The following is a 17,784-nucleotide window of genomic DNA, read 5'->3' as shown; positions in this document are numbered from 1 at the left end:
CATCTTAATTATCACTTCAAAAGGTTTTTTTTCTCCTGCTGATGATAGCTCATCTCAATTGATTAGACTCTTCCTGTTGGTATGCATACTTCCACCTTTTCAGGTTCTCTGTATGTATAAATATCTCCTGTTTGTGTGTTCCATTCTATGCATCCAAGGAAGTGAGCTGTAGCTCACGAAAGCTCATGCTGAAATAAATTTGTTTGTCTCTAAGATGCCACACGTACTCCCATTCTTTTTGTTGATACAGACTAACACGGCTGCTACTCTGAAACCTGATAAGGCTTAGTTAGTTCTACACTATTGTGGTCAATTAGTTTGTCCCTCAACTTCAGTAAGAGTGGGGTCAGGCCTATAATCTTGGTTTTTTTCCTCCTTTCAACAATGTGGGCTTTCCTAGCAAATACAAGTAAATATATTGAGAACTGCAAGCAGAGAAACAGGCATTTAATGTGTTTTCAGGCCAAAATATTATCTAGAGCTGCTCTGGATTTATAACAATGGTTCATGCTTCACTTGACACAAACATGAAAAATTGACATTAACTCTATATTAGTTATAATAAAAACCCTAAATTACTTAATTTCTCTCATGCTGACAAATAGCTACATTAGTCTTCAGAGAAAAATCACAACTGCAGATCGTCATCTTCCCATAGTAGTCTAAGGCTTTATCTACATGGGAAAGTCTTACCAATTATACCAGTATAGCTACACCAGTATAGCTCCCTGTGTGGACATTCTTCTTCTGCTATATAAATGCTTTTTTTCAGTTTTCCCAAGTGACGTAATTCTGAACTGCAGATTTAAATGACTAAGATTTATGACATTTCAGTCTTTAGGTGCCCAATTTGAGACATCTTAGAGCAGAGGTTCTCAAACTGGGGGCCGGGACCCCTCAGGAGGTCATGAGGTTATTACATGGGTGGTCGCGAGCTGTCAGCCTCCACCCCAAACCCTGCTCTGCCTCCAGCATTTATTATGGCGTTAAATATATAAAAAAGTATTTTTAACTTATTGGGCGGTCGCACTCAGAGGCTTGCTATGTGAAAAGGGTCACCAGTACAAAAGTTTGAGAACCAGTGTCTTAGAAGGATCTATTTTTGAGAGAGGGACGCTGAGTCTTTTCTTGAAAATCAAGTCCCTTGAGGAGACACAAAAACTTGGGATGCCCAGATTCACTAGTCACATTTGAAAATCTTGGCCTAGAAGGTCCAGTGCTGCACCCACTGAAATAGATGCCAAACCTCCCAGTGACTTTTGTAGGGTCAGGATATGCCACTTAGTTTTTTAGTGGGCTTTTACTTCCATTGAAGCAACCTCAGTCTCAGGAAGACAGAAGACAAATATTCTTTGACTCTTAGGTACTTCAGTTCATGTAGGTTTTGACGTTTTTCTCTTGTGTTTCAGGCAGCCACTAGTAGATGCTCTCCCGTCGTGTGCTACAGAGACCTGTGTTGTACTGATGAAAGAAATTATTGTTGCAAAAGAAGTGGAGGATGACAAAATGGAATCTTTCCTTTGGTCGTTGTCATTCATTCCTGAGCCCACCACAGGCATGGTTGACTCTCTTGCTGTAAGCAGACTGGTTTTTCATTTTATCATTAAAACCAACTGGTTCCTAGTCTTGGCATTTAGACTATTAGTCTCACTCACACTCAGATTTACATGAAACTCTGCTTCTGGAGGTGATTTTAGTAATGTGTTCTGGGAGTGGACCGAAACTACCAGTTCATTTCATGTAAGACTCCAACAGAGGGTGCAAACGGCCTTTAGTTACTGGGGTTTAATTTAAACCGCCAGAGTAGAGATAGAAGGGAAGAGACTCAAATGGCCCCTAGAGGGTGCTCTCTGAAGGTCAAGGTAGAGGTTCAAAGGCAGGACAGTGTGAGGAAGCTGATACTATTGCAGATTCTGCTGTCCCTGTTTTTTGGATAGAAGGCTTCATTCTCCAATGCTGTCAATTCAGCAACTTTTCAGGAGTATTATAATTAACGCCTGCAGACGTTCCAGGCCTACAGCTGCTTTTCAGATTTTGACTTGTTAGTTGATTATATGTGCTGAGTATTCACATTTTCACAGTGTGGTTTTCCCCTAAGGTAACATGTAATACAGTCCGTATGTGGATTATGATGTACACCATGCATTTCAGCTCAGAATGGCATTCATCGCCTTTCATGTATCATTTTCCAAGATTTGGAGGAAAGGATACAGGGAATTATACATACGCCTTAAAGGGCTCTACTGGTCTATGGTTTTTACATTTGCACAGTGCCCTCTTCTTTGGGCTTCACTTTCTGCAGGACGCTATTATGGAAACTACTGTAAATGGGCTTTTTTTTAGTGACGGGAGGGCCTCAAAAGATTTGGTTCTGTTTTTGTGCTTCTCTGAAGAAGTAACCAAATTTCTTGGGTATGCAAAATTGAGCTCAGGACTGAGCTAAAAACTGAGCAAACTGGCAATGTATTTGCAAGATTCCAAGTACTTCCTACATCTGTGCAGAGTGGAATGAGCAACCTGTCTTGTAATATTTCTACTCTGGGATCATGAATAGAGGTGGGTGGGAGTTTGTAAAAAGGAGAGAGAGCTATTGCAGCATACTGGGCAATTCTCACTTAGTTTCCACTGCCTCAGCAGCATTACTTGTGATTTGGTTTTTTTAGTGATTGGAAAACAAGGTAATAATAAGACTGATGGATAAAATAAATAGTAGACCAAATTCTGACCAAGGTACAAAATGTCCCAAACTTATCTATGAAAAAATGGCCATTCTTCCACAGCCCTGCAGTGAACAGGGGACTAGGCATAGGAAGGGAAGCAATGGGACATGTTATACCCTTAGTATTTCTTGCCCGTTGACATTTTTTCCTGACTCATTTAGTCAGGACACAAAAGTCCCATGGGACTTATTCCAGTTTTCAGCTATAATGAATCCCAAATACTCTGGTGGAGAAAGCAACATCAAGGCCAAATGGAGCATGTGGAGGCAGACAGGAAAAGCTTGCACAGATCCTTCTGTCCACAGCCAGCATCAGACCAAAGAGTAGAAATTATAGGTTGCTTGTCATTGGGGTACCCTGGAAACTGGCTCCGTGTGTGTGTGTGTTGTATCTCATAGCCATTGAAGGGAGGAAGGAAGGAAATTCTATTTCTTGCCTTTAATGGTGTGAGGAAACTTAATGGTTCAGGAGGCAATGGCCCTGACTTACAGCAGAATCTTCTTGCTGGGTTTATGCAGGGGGATTGTGACTTTCTGATTTATCTGTGCCCAGTGCATGAGAACTTGGACCTGGTACATTGTTCCTGAGGTTGTCCTGTTCCGTTTCAGGTGGGGATAGCTTAATGGCTACTTCTGTAGCTTACTGTGTTTGAAAAGCCTGCGATCAGTTTGAGGGAAAGTCAGCAATTGCAAATTATTTTTAAACAGAGTAAAATAACTGCATGGGGATATTTGGCTTGGCAACAAAGGGCCCACTGACTGGTCATACTCCTGAAGAATCCTTCTCACAACTTGCTGTTTCCTATCAAACAATTACAGGCCACGATAATAAAGCGATGGCTGCCAGAACTTTGAAGGCTTTCCAGAATTCCTTCTTGAGATAATTCATATCCAGCTCATTTAGTCTTCTGGGTCATCACTTAAATTATGGGATTTTCAACAGAACCATGTTTACTTCATGGTGTATGGAAATATGGGGTTTGACTACAGCTTTATGGGACAAATAGAAACATAGTTTTGCCTTGGACCCACTTAGCTTCCAGTGCTCCTCTTCTCCAAAATGCATGTAGTTGAGAAATGTTTACAATTCATGGCAAGTTTGTCTAGTGGGAAAGAATCTGCTAATGATTATGGAATGCAAACTGTTCAGAGTAGGTTCCCATGTATACACATGGGCTCTGTTCCTGAAAACATGTGTGTCTCTTTACTCATGCAAGTGCTCACATTGAAATTTATTGTATGGTATGTTAAAATATTGGCTGATGTGCACAAAATGAAAAGCTCTGATAGATGCACAGAAATTCATTACACACTGACCTCATAAGGAGATGAGGCTGAACTTGTTTGTGTCGTTAGAATGCTAGGACTATAACTTTCTGTGCAAAGTCTCCCTCCCTCCCTCAGCTACAGTTTTTTTTCTGTCTTTTGCTTCCTCTGGCCCTTCTCCCCCCGCTTCTCCCTCCAGATGCTTTTCCTGTTCCATTTCTTCTTCCTCTGTCCACCCTTTCCAGCTGCTCTTTCTCTCCTTTCCTCCCAGGAGTCTTACAGCTGCTCTCAGTCTGCTGGGTGGATCTGGGTTTGCAATGTTGCTACTTTTAACTTTCTATTTAGAAAGCTAAATTGGGAGAGGTTTGAAAAGTTCTTGGCTGATCTCTTATTACATAAAGAACAATCAGAAACTGCTTGATTGCCAGTGAGTGCAACAGAGACCTGCTACTAGAGGGCACTTTTTAAAATCGTCTGTGCTGACTGCAAACTCCAGTTGTTTTCTAGGAGAAAAATAACAGACCATTCTGTCAAGCATTAACCTATATGTATTCACATCTAGGGGCTCTGTTACGGTTTTGTATATACAAACAGCAACCATTTATTTATCATATTTATTTATAACAACTGCTTTTACAAGAAAGAACAAAAGTAGGGTTTACCCAAGAGAGCTTATGGTATGTGTCTCTCCTATAGAGCTGTCTGCATCTAGAAAACAAACAGCAGCTGCCAAAGTGGCAGGAAGAGAAAATTTTGCGGGGGGTGGGGTGTAAAAAGAAAACAAGCCACAACAGATGCAAACTGTGAATAACCATAGGCCTAATCTTGCAATCATTTTGGCCTCAATTAGTCCTGGTCCCATTGAATTCAATAGAATTACTAGAATAGTGGTTTGCAGGATAAAGCCCTGTAAGATATATGGGTCACACTTTATATTTAGGTTCCTTGTATAAAAGGCTAATAAATGATTTATAGGTGTTGTAAGCATATTACAGACATAATTAGCATGTGCTTATATAACCATCTGTAATACATGAACATGTGTTTCAGGTTGTTTGTTTATTTTTTGTATTCTAGTCCTAGTCCTAGACCAGAACCCCAGTTGTGGTAGGTGCTGCTAGTTATAAACAACCTGTTGGACACAATAACAAACTAATAAATGGTTAATAAATTGTTATAGTCATTTATTGTCTTTTATAAGCTATTTATCAGTGGAACCTTAATATAAAATTTGACTCATTATGAAATACCGCACTATTGCTACACCTCAATAAAAGTGTAGGTGATAATGTTATAGCCAATCTAAATTAGGTTCTCACTGCACTGGTATCCTTAATTTAAAGCACAGCCGTGTTGAGAGTGCTGGACAATGGCCACTTGTATTAATCTCCTCCATGCACTGTATAGCACCTTTGCATCAAAAGCTTCTATTTGCTACAGCTTAATCTTGACTTGGAGAGCCCATCGCTATGGGGACAAGCAGTCTATTTTGCAACATAAACAATGTGAGTGTTCTAAGCACCGGGAGTGTCTTGGAATGCATTTCACTTTATAGAAGGGCCTGGAGTCCTCTCAAGGATCATACTAATTCAGTCTTCACTTAAACATATGAGAGTGATAGATTTTTCTCCATATTATCTGGGGTTTTCCTCTGAGTCTCCCCAGCATGTTTTTTATTAAAACCTTTCAAAGACACAATAGTCAGTATTTGAAAGTGAGGGGTATTTTCTGTGGCTTCATAAGAGTGTATAAGAATGAATTAATTAATGCTTGTAAAAATCTCTGTGAAGTTGTACATGCTGTCAGAGTGCTTGGGGTATTATAATAAATAGGAGGCGTAGAGTTTTTAAGCAGCCTGTCATTCTTGTCTTGATTTACAGCCTTTGCTGCAGTCACCAGGAGCAAGTCAGAGTGTCTTCCTAGGAATAACTGCTTTGGTGCATCACTTTTGTTCAGCGAACAGCGCCTGTGACCTTCTGCCTGCAGTACAGATGGTGACAAGTATTCTGGAAGGATACTTGGGAGGAAACTGTACCTTGCAAGAATCAGGACTCAGCCAGGTAACAGTCATTTAGACAAGAGTGGAGTAACCCCAAAGACAAGTTTCAAACAGCCATCCCTCCCTTTTTCTCCCTTTAGACACAATCAAAATAAGAACCTGTATGATGAAAATGACATGCAATGGAGTCTGGAGTGAAAATATGGATACCTTTGAATCTACAAGCAAATGTTCTTTTACTCATTTCAGCTATAGTCTTTGGTAGTACATATGGCCAAAAGAGACTTGTTGGATGGAAAAGAGTTGCTTTCATGGATATTCGGGGTATTCAGACAAAAAAACCTTTTAGAAAATTGTCTAAAAGGCACAAGTGTGTGGGATCTTTTAAAATCCTTTCTACAGATTTTAAAATTTTATTTGTAACATATTATTTTAAAAGCTGTTGGATATAAAATGAAGAACCTTTTAAAAACTACAGATAACACGAGAAATAATTTACCTCTCCCTTCTTTTGATTGGCTTCATGAAGTTAGTGGTAACTGTGACATCGTAGGATGATGCACTTTGGAGAGTCACAGCATTACTGGAGTTGACTGGCATGATGTTGAAGGACCTGCCAAGGAAAGGGGAAATGATATTGTTAGTTGATTGCATGTGATTTCTCTGTTGGACTGGGAGCAATTCAGTCCATATTTCTGGATTCTTCATTTTAACTGAACTTCACCTTTAAAGAAATATCTTCCTTCTGATTCACTATCCTCCTAAGCAGTTGGCTCCTTCTTTCTCACTCTTAGAGACCACAGTGACAGTGCACCAGATAGTAAGTGTAGCAGGACCCCCAACTGCTATGCTAGCCAAGGTATTTTGCACCTTCCAGAATTTAAGGTCCCAATGTACAAAGAACACTTGATTTTAGTTATTTTTTTCATATCATCTGAGCAATCTGTCACTCTCAGTTCTGTTACAGCAGTTATTTAAACACCAGGTTTTATTTTATGGAACTTTCAATTGAGCTTTTCAGATAAAATTTTCATTCCTGAACTTTTTTGACTCCTGCTGTGGGCAATAGAATCGTAGAAGGCAGATGAAAAGACAGGCAGGAAAAATCTGTTGTATGAGGTTATAGAGTCCATTTTCCTAGGGAGGGGCAGAATTGCTCCCTACTGTGTATCTTCTAGTGCTGTGCTTAGTCTGGTTTTAAATAATTCGGACAATAGGGCTTCCACCATTTCCCTTGGGGGACTTTTCCACAGTCTAATAGCTCTCGCCATTAGGAACTATTTCCTGAGAGTAAGCCAGACTCCTCTTAATCTCTTCAACATGCATTTCTGACTAAAGCTGGGTTCCTTTTAAAAGGCCATTCAAATAACAGAAGGGCTTTTTCCTTAATGTTACATGCATGAGCTTGTCATGAAAATAATAATTTACATTTACAGTCCTCAAGCATCTCAAAGGACTGTACAGAATCTGGCGAAGATGTTCAAACACAAAGCAAGGCACCTAAATAAAAGTGGCTTGATTTTTGAGACCCACTGAAATGCAGTCACCTCAGGAAGGGCAGGCCAGGCACCAGCTGAGCAATAATATGGTGCAATGGGTGCGGGGAAGAGGATATTTTTGGCATAGGACAGTTCTACTAAAATGGCCATGTCATCTTTAATATCCATGCATGGTTGAAAGATTATCATGTCTCAAGCCTCATCATAAGCATCCTACATTAAATAGGATCTGAGTCTCCTTTAGTTCACACAGTTACAGCAGTTTCTGACACATTTTAAGTCTGCAGTTACTCCTGAACTACACCAGTGTATGTCTATATACACCACAGTTTAGCTAAGAAAAAGGCAAGGTGGGTCAGCCTATGAGGAGTTGAACTTATGGGTATAGGGAGTGTAGGGATAGAGCTTGCTATTGAAAAGTCGTAATTTTCCAACAGTTACTATGTCCATTGGTTTCTGAAATTCCTCCGGTTTCCTCTATACTTAGTATAGGAAATGACCATGTAACATTGTGGTAAATGACTTAATCAACCACGGCATTCAGAACCCCAAACCTTTACCACTAAGCATTTTACTCTGTAGCATTTTGATCGATAGATAATCAAACTGAGACATAGCTTTCATATATCTGACAATTGTCTCCCTCCCCCCACTTGTTCTATTGTCTATGCCTTCACATTAAAATTAATATGCACTGTATCTTTTGGATTCTTTTGCAGCGTCACAGTTCCAAACTAAATTTCATTTAAAAAGTGTTATATTGTTTATAGAAGAGCAAACTATGGGTATGTACGCTCTTGTCTACACCTGGAAGGGTTTGCCAATTGACCTATAGTGGCAAACCCTTTAAGGGCATGGCTACTCTTGCAAGTATGCATTAAAGCAGCCTCGTGTGCTCTAACTCACGATGCAGCCACACTGGCAAGGCACATAGAGCGCCCGGACTCCGTGGCTAGAGTGCTTCTGGTAATCCACCTCGGCGAGTGGAATAACGTTTGGTGTGCCCCCGCTGGAGCGCCACAGCACCAGTGTGGACACCCTGGTCTGTTAATGCACTCTGATCGGCCTCCAGAAGTGTCCCACAATACCTGTTCTAGCCACTCTGGTCATCATTTTGAAGTCTACTGCTCTGCCTTCAGGTGACCAACCTTCAGACCTGCCCTTTAAATTCTCTGGGAATTTTGAAAATCCCCTTCCTGTTTGCTCAGCAAGGTGTGGAGTGCTCTCAGCAAATCTTTCCAGGTGACCATGCCTCCAGGGGATCCCCAGTATGGAGCAATGGCGAGGTGCTGGACCTCATCAGTGTTTTGGGGGGAGGAAGCTGTCCAGTTCCAGCTGCGCTCCAGCCATAGGAATTATACCTTCAGGCAGATATCAAGGGACATGATGGAAAGGGGCCGTGACCAGGACGCACTGCAGTGCAGGGTTAAAGTGAGGAGCTGCGGAATGCCTACCGCAAAGCCCGTGAGGCAAACTGCCGCTCCAGTGCTGCCCTTGTGACCTGCCGTTTCTACAAAGAGCTGGATGTGATACTTGTGGGCGACCCCACCTCCACTCTGAATACCACCATGGACACTTCAGAGCCCTGTTCAACAAGGCAGGAGGAGGAGGAGGAAAGCGGGAGTGAGGGTGCTGAGGAGGAGCAAGACACCTTGGTATCCCTAGATGCACGTAGCCAGGAGCAGTTCTCAAGCCAGGAGGAAGGTAGCCAGTCGTGGCGGCTGGTGCTTGGAGAAGGACAAACACCAGAAGAGGTGCACAGAAAGTGGCTTTTATTTTGGGAAGGAAGTATTCAGTGCGGGCTCTTGGAGTGAGGATGGTTAGGGTTTCATTAGATGCAGAACAGGGCATTGATGTGTTCTCTCACATTGTGGTAATTGGCCTCAGTGATCTCTTCAAAGGTCTCATCCAGAACTTGGGCAATGCACCTGCACAGGTTTCTTGGGAGAGCCTCTGTGGTCCTTATTCCAGTCAGGCTAACATGTCTGTGCCACTGTGCCGTGAGGGACGGGGGGACCATTGCTACACACAGGCAAGCTGCATATGGGCCAGGGCGGAAGCCGCATTGTAGTAGAAGACCCTCCCTTGCTTCCCAGGTCACCCTCAGCAGCGAGATATCTTCTAGGATAAACTCCTGTGGAAAATGTGGGGACAATGTTCAGTATAGGGGACCCCTCCAGCTGTTGGCGCTCCCCAAGGCACAGAAACCCAGAGAACAGTATGGTCATGAAACAATCAGTCCCCCTTGACCCTGTGCTTACTCACAATTTTGGGACTCCCGTGGGTTATGTCTGCTCTCTTTGCAATGGGCAAATTATGCTATTGTGTAGACTGTGTCTGCCCTTAAGTGTGTGGGAATCCTTGCTCTGTCTGTTGTGAACAATGCTGTCTCTATTAAGTGTTGCATTTTGCCTTTACATATGCAACCTTGTGATCTCAGCCGTCTGTGTTATCGCTATCTGAGAGGCTGCAAAGAATCAAGAAGAGGCCATGCAGAAGCAAAGAAGATATGCAGAATGAAATAATACAGCAGTCCCTTAACGAGAATCTAAAATGAGTGAAGGGAGAGTGCTCATCCTCCAGCAGAATGAGGAGCGCCGGCACAAAAGCACGGCACTCCGGCAGCAAAGCACGGATAGCCTGATAAGCATCATGGAGCTCCAAGCGGACTTGATCCAGGTGCTCGTAGCCATGCAGGCAGAGCACTACCGTGCCTGTCTCCCGCCCACCCCACAGCCCTTGTCCCAAAACTCTTTCCCTTGTGCCCCTATGTCACCTCCAACTCACTTTCCCCAACATCCGGGTTCTTGTGCCACCAGCTGCCTCCAGCACCTGCAGCTTTACCACCCAGCCCTGGAAACTATGACCACTGCACTCAACCCCCATCACCATGCATTATAGCCATCCTGAAGTGCAGCACTCATTGCACAGCACTCCAGACAGGAAGGCTGAGTATGATAACAGGACATACGCAAATCTGCGATTGTACTGTTCCCCACCCCTTCCCCTTTCTGTTTCCCAAGAAGTTGTGTTTCTTTTCACTACATGAATTTTCTTTTCAATAAATGTATTTTTTTGCATTGAAAACATTCTTTATTATTGCATAAAATAAAAGATACCTTAGCCCAGGAAATCACCAGGCACTGCAAGTCAGCATAGCAAACACAGATTCCTACTAACATTGGAACCGCTGCAGGGCACCAAACGTTACTGGTGGCTTTCAGCCTCAAATTGCTCCCTCAAAGCATCCCTAATCCTTGCAGCCCGGCACTGAGCCCCTGTAATAGCCCTGCTCTCTGGCTGTTCAAATTCAGCCTCCAGGTTTTGAACCTCCGAGTTCCATGCCTGAGTGAATCTTTCACCCTCCCCTTCACAAATGTTATGGAGGGTACAGCACGAGGATATAACCGCTGGGATGCTGTCATCGGCCAGGTCCAGCTTCCCATAAAGAGGGCACCAGCAGCCCTTTAAACAGTGAAAAACACACTCCATGGTCATTCTGCACCAGCTCAGCCTGTTGTTGAACTGCTCCTTGCTGCTGTCAAGGCTCCTTGTGTAGGATTTCATGAGCCATGGCATTAAAAGTTAAGCATGGTCTCCAAGGATTACAATGGGCATTTTGACTTCCCCTACGGTGGTCTTCTGGTCCAGGAAGAAAGTTCCTGCTTGCAGCTTCCTGAACAGGCCAGTGTTCCGAAAGATGCATGTGTCATGCACCTTTCCAGGCCAGCCTCCATTAATGTCAATGAAATGCCTATGGTGATTCACAAGTGCCTGGAGAACCATAGAGAAATACCCCTTCCAATTAATGTACTCGGAGGCTAGGTGGGCTGGTGCCAGAATTGGAATATGGGTCCCATCTATCGCCCCTCTGCAGTTACAGAAACCCATTTGTGCAAAGCCAGCCACAATGTCATGCATGTTACCCAGAGTCATGGTTCTTCTGAGCAGGATGTGATTAATGGTCCTGCAAACTTGCATCAACGTAATTCCTGTGATTGACTTTCCCACTTCAAACTGGTTAGTGACCGATTGGTAGCTATCTGGAGCTGCCAGCTTCCAGTTTGCAATAGCCATCCACTTCTCCACCATCTGGGCAGCTCTCAATCTCTTCTCCTTACACCGCAGAATGGGGGCGAGCTCCCTCCCATGGAAGCGGTTTTTCTTATCCGAAAGTTCTGCAGCCACTGGTCATCTCCTAGACTTGCAGGACTATGTGATCCCACCACTCAGTGTTTGTTTCCCAAGCCCAAAAGTGGCATTCCATGGTGGTGAGCATGTCCGTGAATGCCACAATCAATCTCATGTCATATGCGTTACTCGAGTTGATATCGTCGGAGTCCACACTGTCAGCTTGGAGCTTAAGGAGTAACTCGACTGCCAAACGTGATGTGCTGGTGAGACTCGTCAGCATATTCCTCAGCAGTTCAGCCTCCATTCCTGCAGACTGAAAGGGAAGACAGAGCGTGCAGTACAAAAAACATCCGAAGATGGCACCAAATGTGGACGGAAGCACAGTGATTGCTGGGATGTGAACTGATGCATCACGGAGCGTTGGGACAGGACCCAGAATGCCCCGCACCTCCTACCCTTTTCCACAAGCTTCAGCACCAGAATGGGAAGAGCTGCTCTGTGGGATAGCTGCCCATAATGCACCACTCCCAATGCCACTGCAAGTCCCACAAATGTGGCCATGCCAGTGTGCTTGGAGCTGTCAGTGTGGACAGACTGCAGCGCTTTCCCTACTGCACTCTCTGAAGGCTGATTTAACTCAAAGCACTCTACATCTGCAAGTGTAGCCATGTCCTTGGTGGAACTGTACTTTATACTAGTTCCCTGAATGAAATACGCGATATAAGCATATGGACTCTTTTGCCAGTGCAACTGCATTAGCTTTTGCTGGCACAGTGTCATTTAGGGGTGCAAATTTTTTACATTCTGAACTTACGTAGCTATGCCAGCAAATCTTTTGAGTTGTGACCCAGCCTGATCCTCTGGCAGATAGGAAGATATTCTGCTAGCACCTTCTCTGAGCCAAACAATTGATTCCAGGCGATCTCCAAGGACACTCTCAGTATTTGCTGTTCTGAAATTTTGCAAGAACAACATAGCAATGATACAGAAGTGTCTGAAATAATACCTTTGCATCCTGTGTCCAAGCAATTTTTCTCCACAGTTCATTCTACAGATCTGCTCATGTTTGTGGTTCATTATTGAGAATTCCCTATGCGACAATAAAATGGTGAGCAGAGATCTGTTTTAGGCAGAATATTTTGAAAGAAAATGTGATAATATAAAAGTAATAAAATATCTTGTGGAGGTGATGGGATGTTTTTAGCAACCCTAACCTCTGTTTCCCATTTTGCCTTGCTTTGTATTTTCAGCTGCAGCTAGTGTTAAAAGCAATTGGAAATGCAGGGCTGGCAGCAACATCTCTAACACCTATCCTGAGTTCTTGCGCATCCCTGAGAAGCAATCCCACTGAAATCCGCCTGGCTGCCATACAGGCCTTCAGACGCATTCCCTGTACTGCCAATGTAAGTGATGTGTTCAGTGGTTGATGGTTTACTGGTCCTGTATTGGAATCTGTGCTGTGTGAAATCAGGGTCACCAACTAGGGGGCAGGGAGGGTGAGAGCCCCCCCTCCCATGTTTCATACAGATATGCAAGCTCCCAGGTGAAGCTCTTAACTATAGCACAGCATTAGTGTGAAATCTAAGGGTATGTCTACACTACCCACTGGATCGATCTATCTGGGATTGATTTATCATGTCTAATGTAGACACAATAAACCGATTCCTGATCGCTCTGCCGTCAACTCCTGTACTCCACTGTGGTGAGAGGCAGAAGCGGAGTCGATGGGGGAGTGGCGGCAGATGACCCCGTGCTGTGAGGATGCAAGGTAAGTTGACCTAAGATACGTTTACTTCAGGTATGCTATTCTCATAGCTGAAATTGTGTATCTTAGGTCAACATCCCCCGCCCCGCCAGTGTAGACGAGGGCTAAGTTCTGCAGAGAAGAGGTGCCCCTGGGGCAGGGAGTCAGTATTTTGTTTACAAACAGAGGCAGGGTGATTAAGATAAGAAAGGGCTGGTGATTAAATTAGGGATATGGAAGTTGAGCCTGTAAAAGAGGAATCCCTCTGTGGAGGGGGGAGAGAGAGGAGGGGTTGTTTTAGAGAGAACGTGGGGGGCTCAGTAAAAGTACAGTAAAACACTGAGCCAAGGTTGCATTCAGAAAAGTGGGAGATTTGGAGGCATGGTGAAAAGAAGGGATCAAACCCAGGGAAGGGCTACCAGTGTATAGAGAAGTTCCCATTGTACCTGTGGTACTTATGTGGCCCCATCACCATAGTATATGAGGCTGAACCTCACAATGTTTAATCTATTTATCCTCCCATCCCCTCAGTGAGGTAGAGCAGTGCTGTTATCCCCATTGTACAGATGAAGCGCTGAGGCACATGCAGACTAAGGGCCAGATTTTCAAAGGTATTTAGGCACCTATGAGATTTTCAAATGTACTTAGAAGTAAGGTGACCAGATAGCAAGGATGAAAAATTGGGACAGGGGGTGAGGGGTAGTTGGCACTTATATAAGACAAAGCCCTAAATATCGGGACTGTCCCCATAAAATCGGGATATCTGGTCATCCTACTTAGAAGGTTGGTGCTTTGTAAACCCCACTAGATATCTAGTTGCATCTTAAAGTGCCTAAAAACCTTAGAAATTGTGTCCTTAAAGCACTGGCCTGGGGTCAAACAGGAAGTCCATGGGGGGAGTAGAACCTAGGTCTTTCAGGGCTAGCTCCCTATCCAGCAGATGAGACCAGTCTCTCCACCCCCTGCCCCACATGCTGCAAAAAAAAAAAAAAAAGGCCTCTGATAGATGGGAGCAAAGTCAAGGCGGCCAGTTCTCTGAGACTCCAGCAAAGCGTCAGAAGGTTGGGATGAATGTTGTGGTTGATAGCATGTAAAGCAGCACAAGTCAGGAAGGATGGAGAATGAGAATCAGATGAGAGGAGATGACTTAATTCCCAGGGGGTAGCAGATTCTGCCCCATGCTGGGTTGTACAGCAATGGCTGCTGTATAATTTTATATTTTAATTGGAAACCATTTTATTCAGTCATTTTTTGTTCTGAGTTTGAGAAAAGGAAGGAATGAGAAAGTGCTGTATGAGTACCAGATGTGTTTATGCCTCAAATTCTTTGGGTTTCAGCTGTATTCAGGCCAATTCCAGAACAAAGAACAGAAACTGCATCCACAGAGTCCATAAAGTCTACTATTATTGGCATGATTTGCATTATTCTCTGGGCATCATCTGTGTGCTCAGATGCAGCACTGTTGAGAATATGCCAGAAAATCCAGTCCCTAAGCCAGTGCATAAAAGCAGTGTAACTCAGGATAAGAAAGCTCAGATATTTAAGTGTGAAGTGTATAGTTATTGACCGCACATGTTATCAAATGTTCACTGTGATGTTTATATTTACGAATGGAGGAACTGATGGCAATAGAAGTTTTACTAGATTAAATACTACAAGATTTGACCCTCCAACCTTCTTTCAAGAGGAAGAGCTGCCCAGAGCTCCCTTGCCTGTTTATTTTCCTTTCCTGCCTGCCATGGCCCTGATATTCCTCAGAAGTCTGAGTTCTTTTCTCAACTTTAAAATATAGAATTTTCTTGGTGTTTGGCATTAAATAGTCTCCTGTGAGAACTGAAACACAACACTACAGTGATTTGAGTTGAAGAACCTTCTGGAAAGTAACCAGCCTTTAAACAGAAGTAAAAGTCATGTTGCCAACTCTGATGATTTTGGGGTACTTGTGGCACCTTAGAGACTAACAAATTTATTTGGGCATAAGCTTTTGTGGGCTAAAACCCACTTCGTCGGATGCATGCAGTGGAAAATACAGTAGGAAGATATATATACACAGAGAACATGAAAAAATGGGTGTTGCCATACCAACTGTAACGAGATGAATCTATTAAGGTGGGCTATTAGCAGGAGGAGGAAAAAACTTTTGTAGCCATAATCAGAATGGCCCATTTCCAACAGTTGACTAGAAGGCGTGAGTAACCGTAGGGAGGGAAAAAATAGCATGGGGAAATAGTTTTTACTTTGTTTAATGACCCATCCACTCCCAGTCTTTATTCAAGCCTAATTTAATGGTGTCCAGTTTGAAAATTAATTCCAATTCTGCAGTTTCTCATTGGAGTCTGGTTTTGAAGTTTTTTTGTTCGAGTATTGCTACTTTTAGGTCTGTAATTAAGTGACCCTTAATTGATTAGTCTCGTTACAGTTGGTATGGTAACACCCATTTTTTTCATGTTCTCTGTGTGTATATATATCTTCCTACTGTATTTTCCACTGCATGCATACGATGAAGTGTGTTTTAGCCCACGAAAGCTTATGCCCAAATAAATTTGTTAGTCACTAAGGTATCACAAGTACTCCTCGTTCTTTTTGCTGATACAGACTAACACAGCTCTGAAACCTCTCATAATTTTGTCATGAGTCTCATGATGATTGTTTTCCTTAAAGCCACTGCTCCTGGAATCAATTGGATATGTGATTATTTCAGCCTTCATTTCTTAAAGAAAAGTTCTAGTCCTTGTGGTTGTGCAGAAAGCTTAAACATGTGACCCCAGTGCACCCTAAAGGCTCTATAAACAGAAGGCAAATAAAAAGAACCCCAAATCTGTTATTTTTACATAATCTCATGATTTTAAAAACAATCTAATGCTTTTTGGTGAGCCTGATTCATGGTTTTTGCACATTTGAGATTGGCAACACTGTGAAAGTGACTTGAAAGTGTCTGTTTCATTCCTGTTTAAAGTTAGTTTCTAGTCTGTTATCTGTAGTGAGGTTACACCTCTAAAGCCCCAGGCAGGTACAATATAAACTCATGGGGCCTTGCCCTAGCAGGATGTTTCCAAAGTTAAATGATCTATTTCAGATTTGATGAACTTCAAAAAAGTGATAGAAAATAATCTGGATTTTTCTATAATTGTTTCAATTGCTGTATTCAAGAGTCAGTAACAAAGAATATACATTAAGATGTTAAACCTAACCAGTGTCCCTTAAGTGACTTAATACATGATGTGAGAACATGTTGTTATTATTAGAGCTGAGTGGATCTAATATTTATTTAATACTTTTTTTATATATAAGAATTGGATACAGTGCCTTATCAGCTAATTTCTAAGTTATTATCTGACACACATGCGCGTGCATATGCACGCGCCAAACCTTAGAGTTTTCAGGTGCCTAAGTAGCCCTTGGAATCATGGTTAAAGTTGTCCCCATCCCGCAAAATCTAAAATGGTGCCCCAGTGTGAAATAATTCTGGAGTGTGCAAACAAATAAGAACTGAATATAAAAGCATCTCGCAGCAGAACTCTTTCTGCTGCAGGGGAGGTTGAGAAGAACTGTGTTCTTGCTGGAGAAGCAAAAAAAGCCTTCAGATGTTTTTCTTGACAAATGTGATCTTTTCACAGGCAAAAGGTCCCTTTTACATGATGGAAGTGCAGTACAGTTACCACATTGTAATATTGCAGGTATCGCTGTAGCGCTGTGCTTAGATAACTTCAGCATCCCACTGTGGTAACTGTTGGCGAATTGATAAAAGGTGGTAACTTGAGCTGCCTGGCTTGCCTTGCCTTGGTGAAGCCCCTGAGGGGCTCATGTGGTGGTGTTTTTTTAACCTCTGGTATTGGAAGTTTTATGCAATGCATAAGCCTAATTATAACTGAGACATTCCCATTCTTAGCTGGCTAGAGAGAAGTAAATGATTGATACAGCCTTTGGTAGAAAATAGAAAGCCATACCCACCAGGCCTTCCTGAAGCAAAACTAGCCTATAACATGTCTTGCTAGATAGACCTGGAATTTCCTCCCACACTTAAGAGAACTCGCACTCTGAGGTATACTAAGAAAGACAAAGCATTTCGTCCTCATTTGTTTAATTGATTTACTTCCCATGCTGACATACTGCCTGATCCTGTCATTGTGACAAATACAGAGGCTCACTGAAATCTATTGAAATTTTGTGTACAGTTCAAGGGTATAACTGGGTTATATGGTTATACCACCCATTGCTATATTCTCATTGGTAAAAACAAATTGTCATATGGAGTACTGTTAAGTAGAAAAGAATAAATGACATTGTATGAACTAAACACTGGGTGTACAAAATGACTTCCTTCCATCTGTAAGATATGGAAGAAGATCTGTCCATGTGAAGAAAAGTTACTCGGACACAGAAGTGTTAACAGGATCAGGCTCTGAATAAGGAAACGAAGATT

At 42.7% G+C, this 17,784-nt stretch overlaps 1 protein-coding gene across 8 annotated transcripts in view; it reads left to right on the top strand.

Moving 5' to 3' along the window:
• LOC115658723 overlaps positions 1-17,784 on the top strand; it is a 196,434-nt gene that overhangs the window by 44,097 nt on the left and 134,553 nt on the right. For all 8 annotated transcript variants that reach the window (XM_030578103.1, XM_030578104.1, XM_030578106.1 and 5 more), the window contains exons 10-12: positions 1,410-1,575; positions 5,866-6,045; positions 12,868-13,020. In XM_030578103.1, the coding sequence (XP_030433963.1) occupies positions 1,410-1,575; positions 5,866-6,045; positions 12,868-13,020 (499 nt within the window). The remainder of the gene's footprint in view (positions 1-1,409; positions 1,576-5,865; positions 6,046-12,867; positions 13,021-17,784) is intronic.

This window comes from Gopherus evgoodei, chromosome 10, assembly GCF_007399415.2.
Source record: "Gopherus evgoodei ecotype Sinaloan lineage chromosome 10, rGopEvg1_v1.p, whole genome shotgun sequence".
Taxonomy (NCBI): domain Eukaryota; kingdom Metazoa; phylum Chordata; order Testudines; family Testudinidae; genus Gopherus; species Gopherus evgoodei.
Note: the sequence above shows the minus strand (reverse complement) of the source record. Positions and strands in the feature narration are given on the sequence as shown.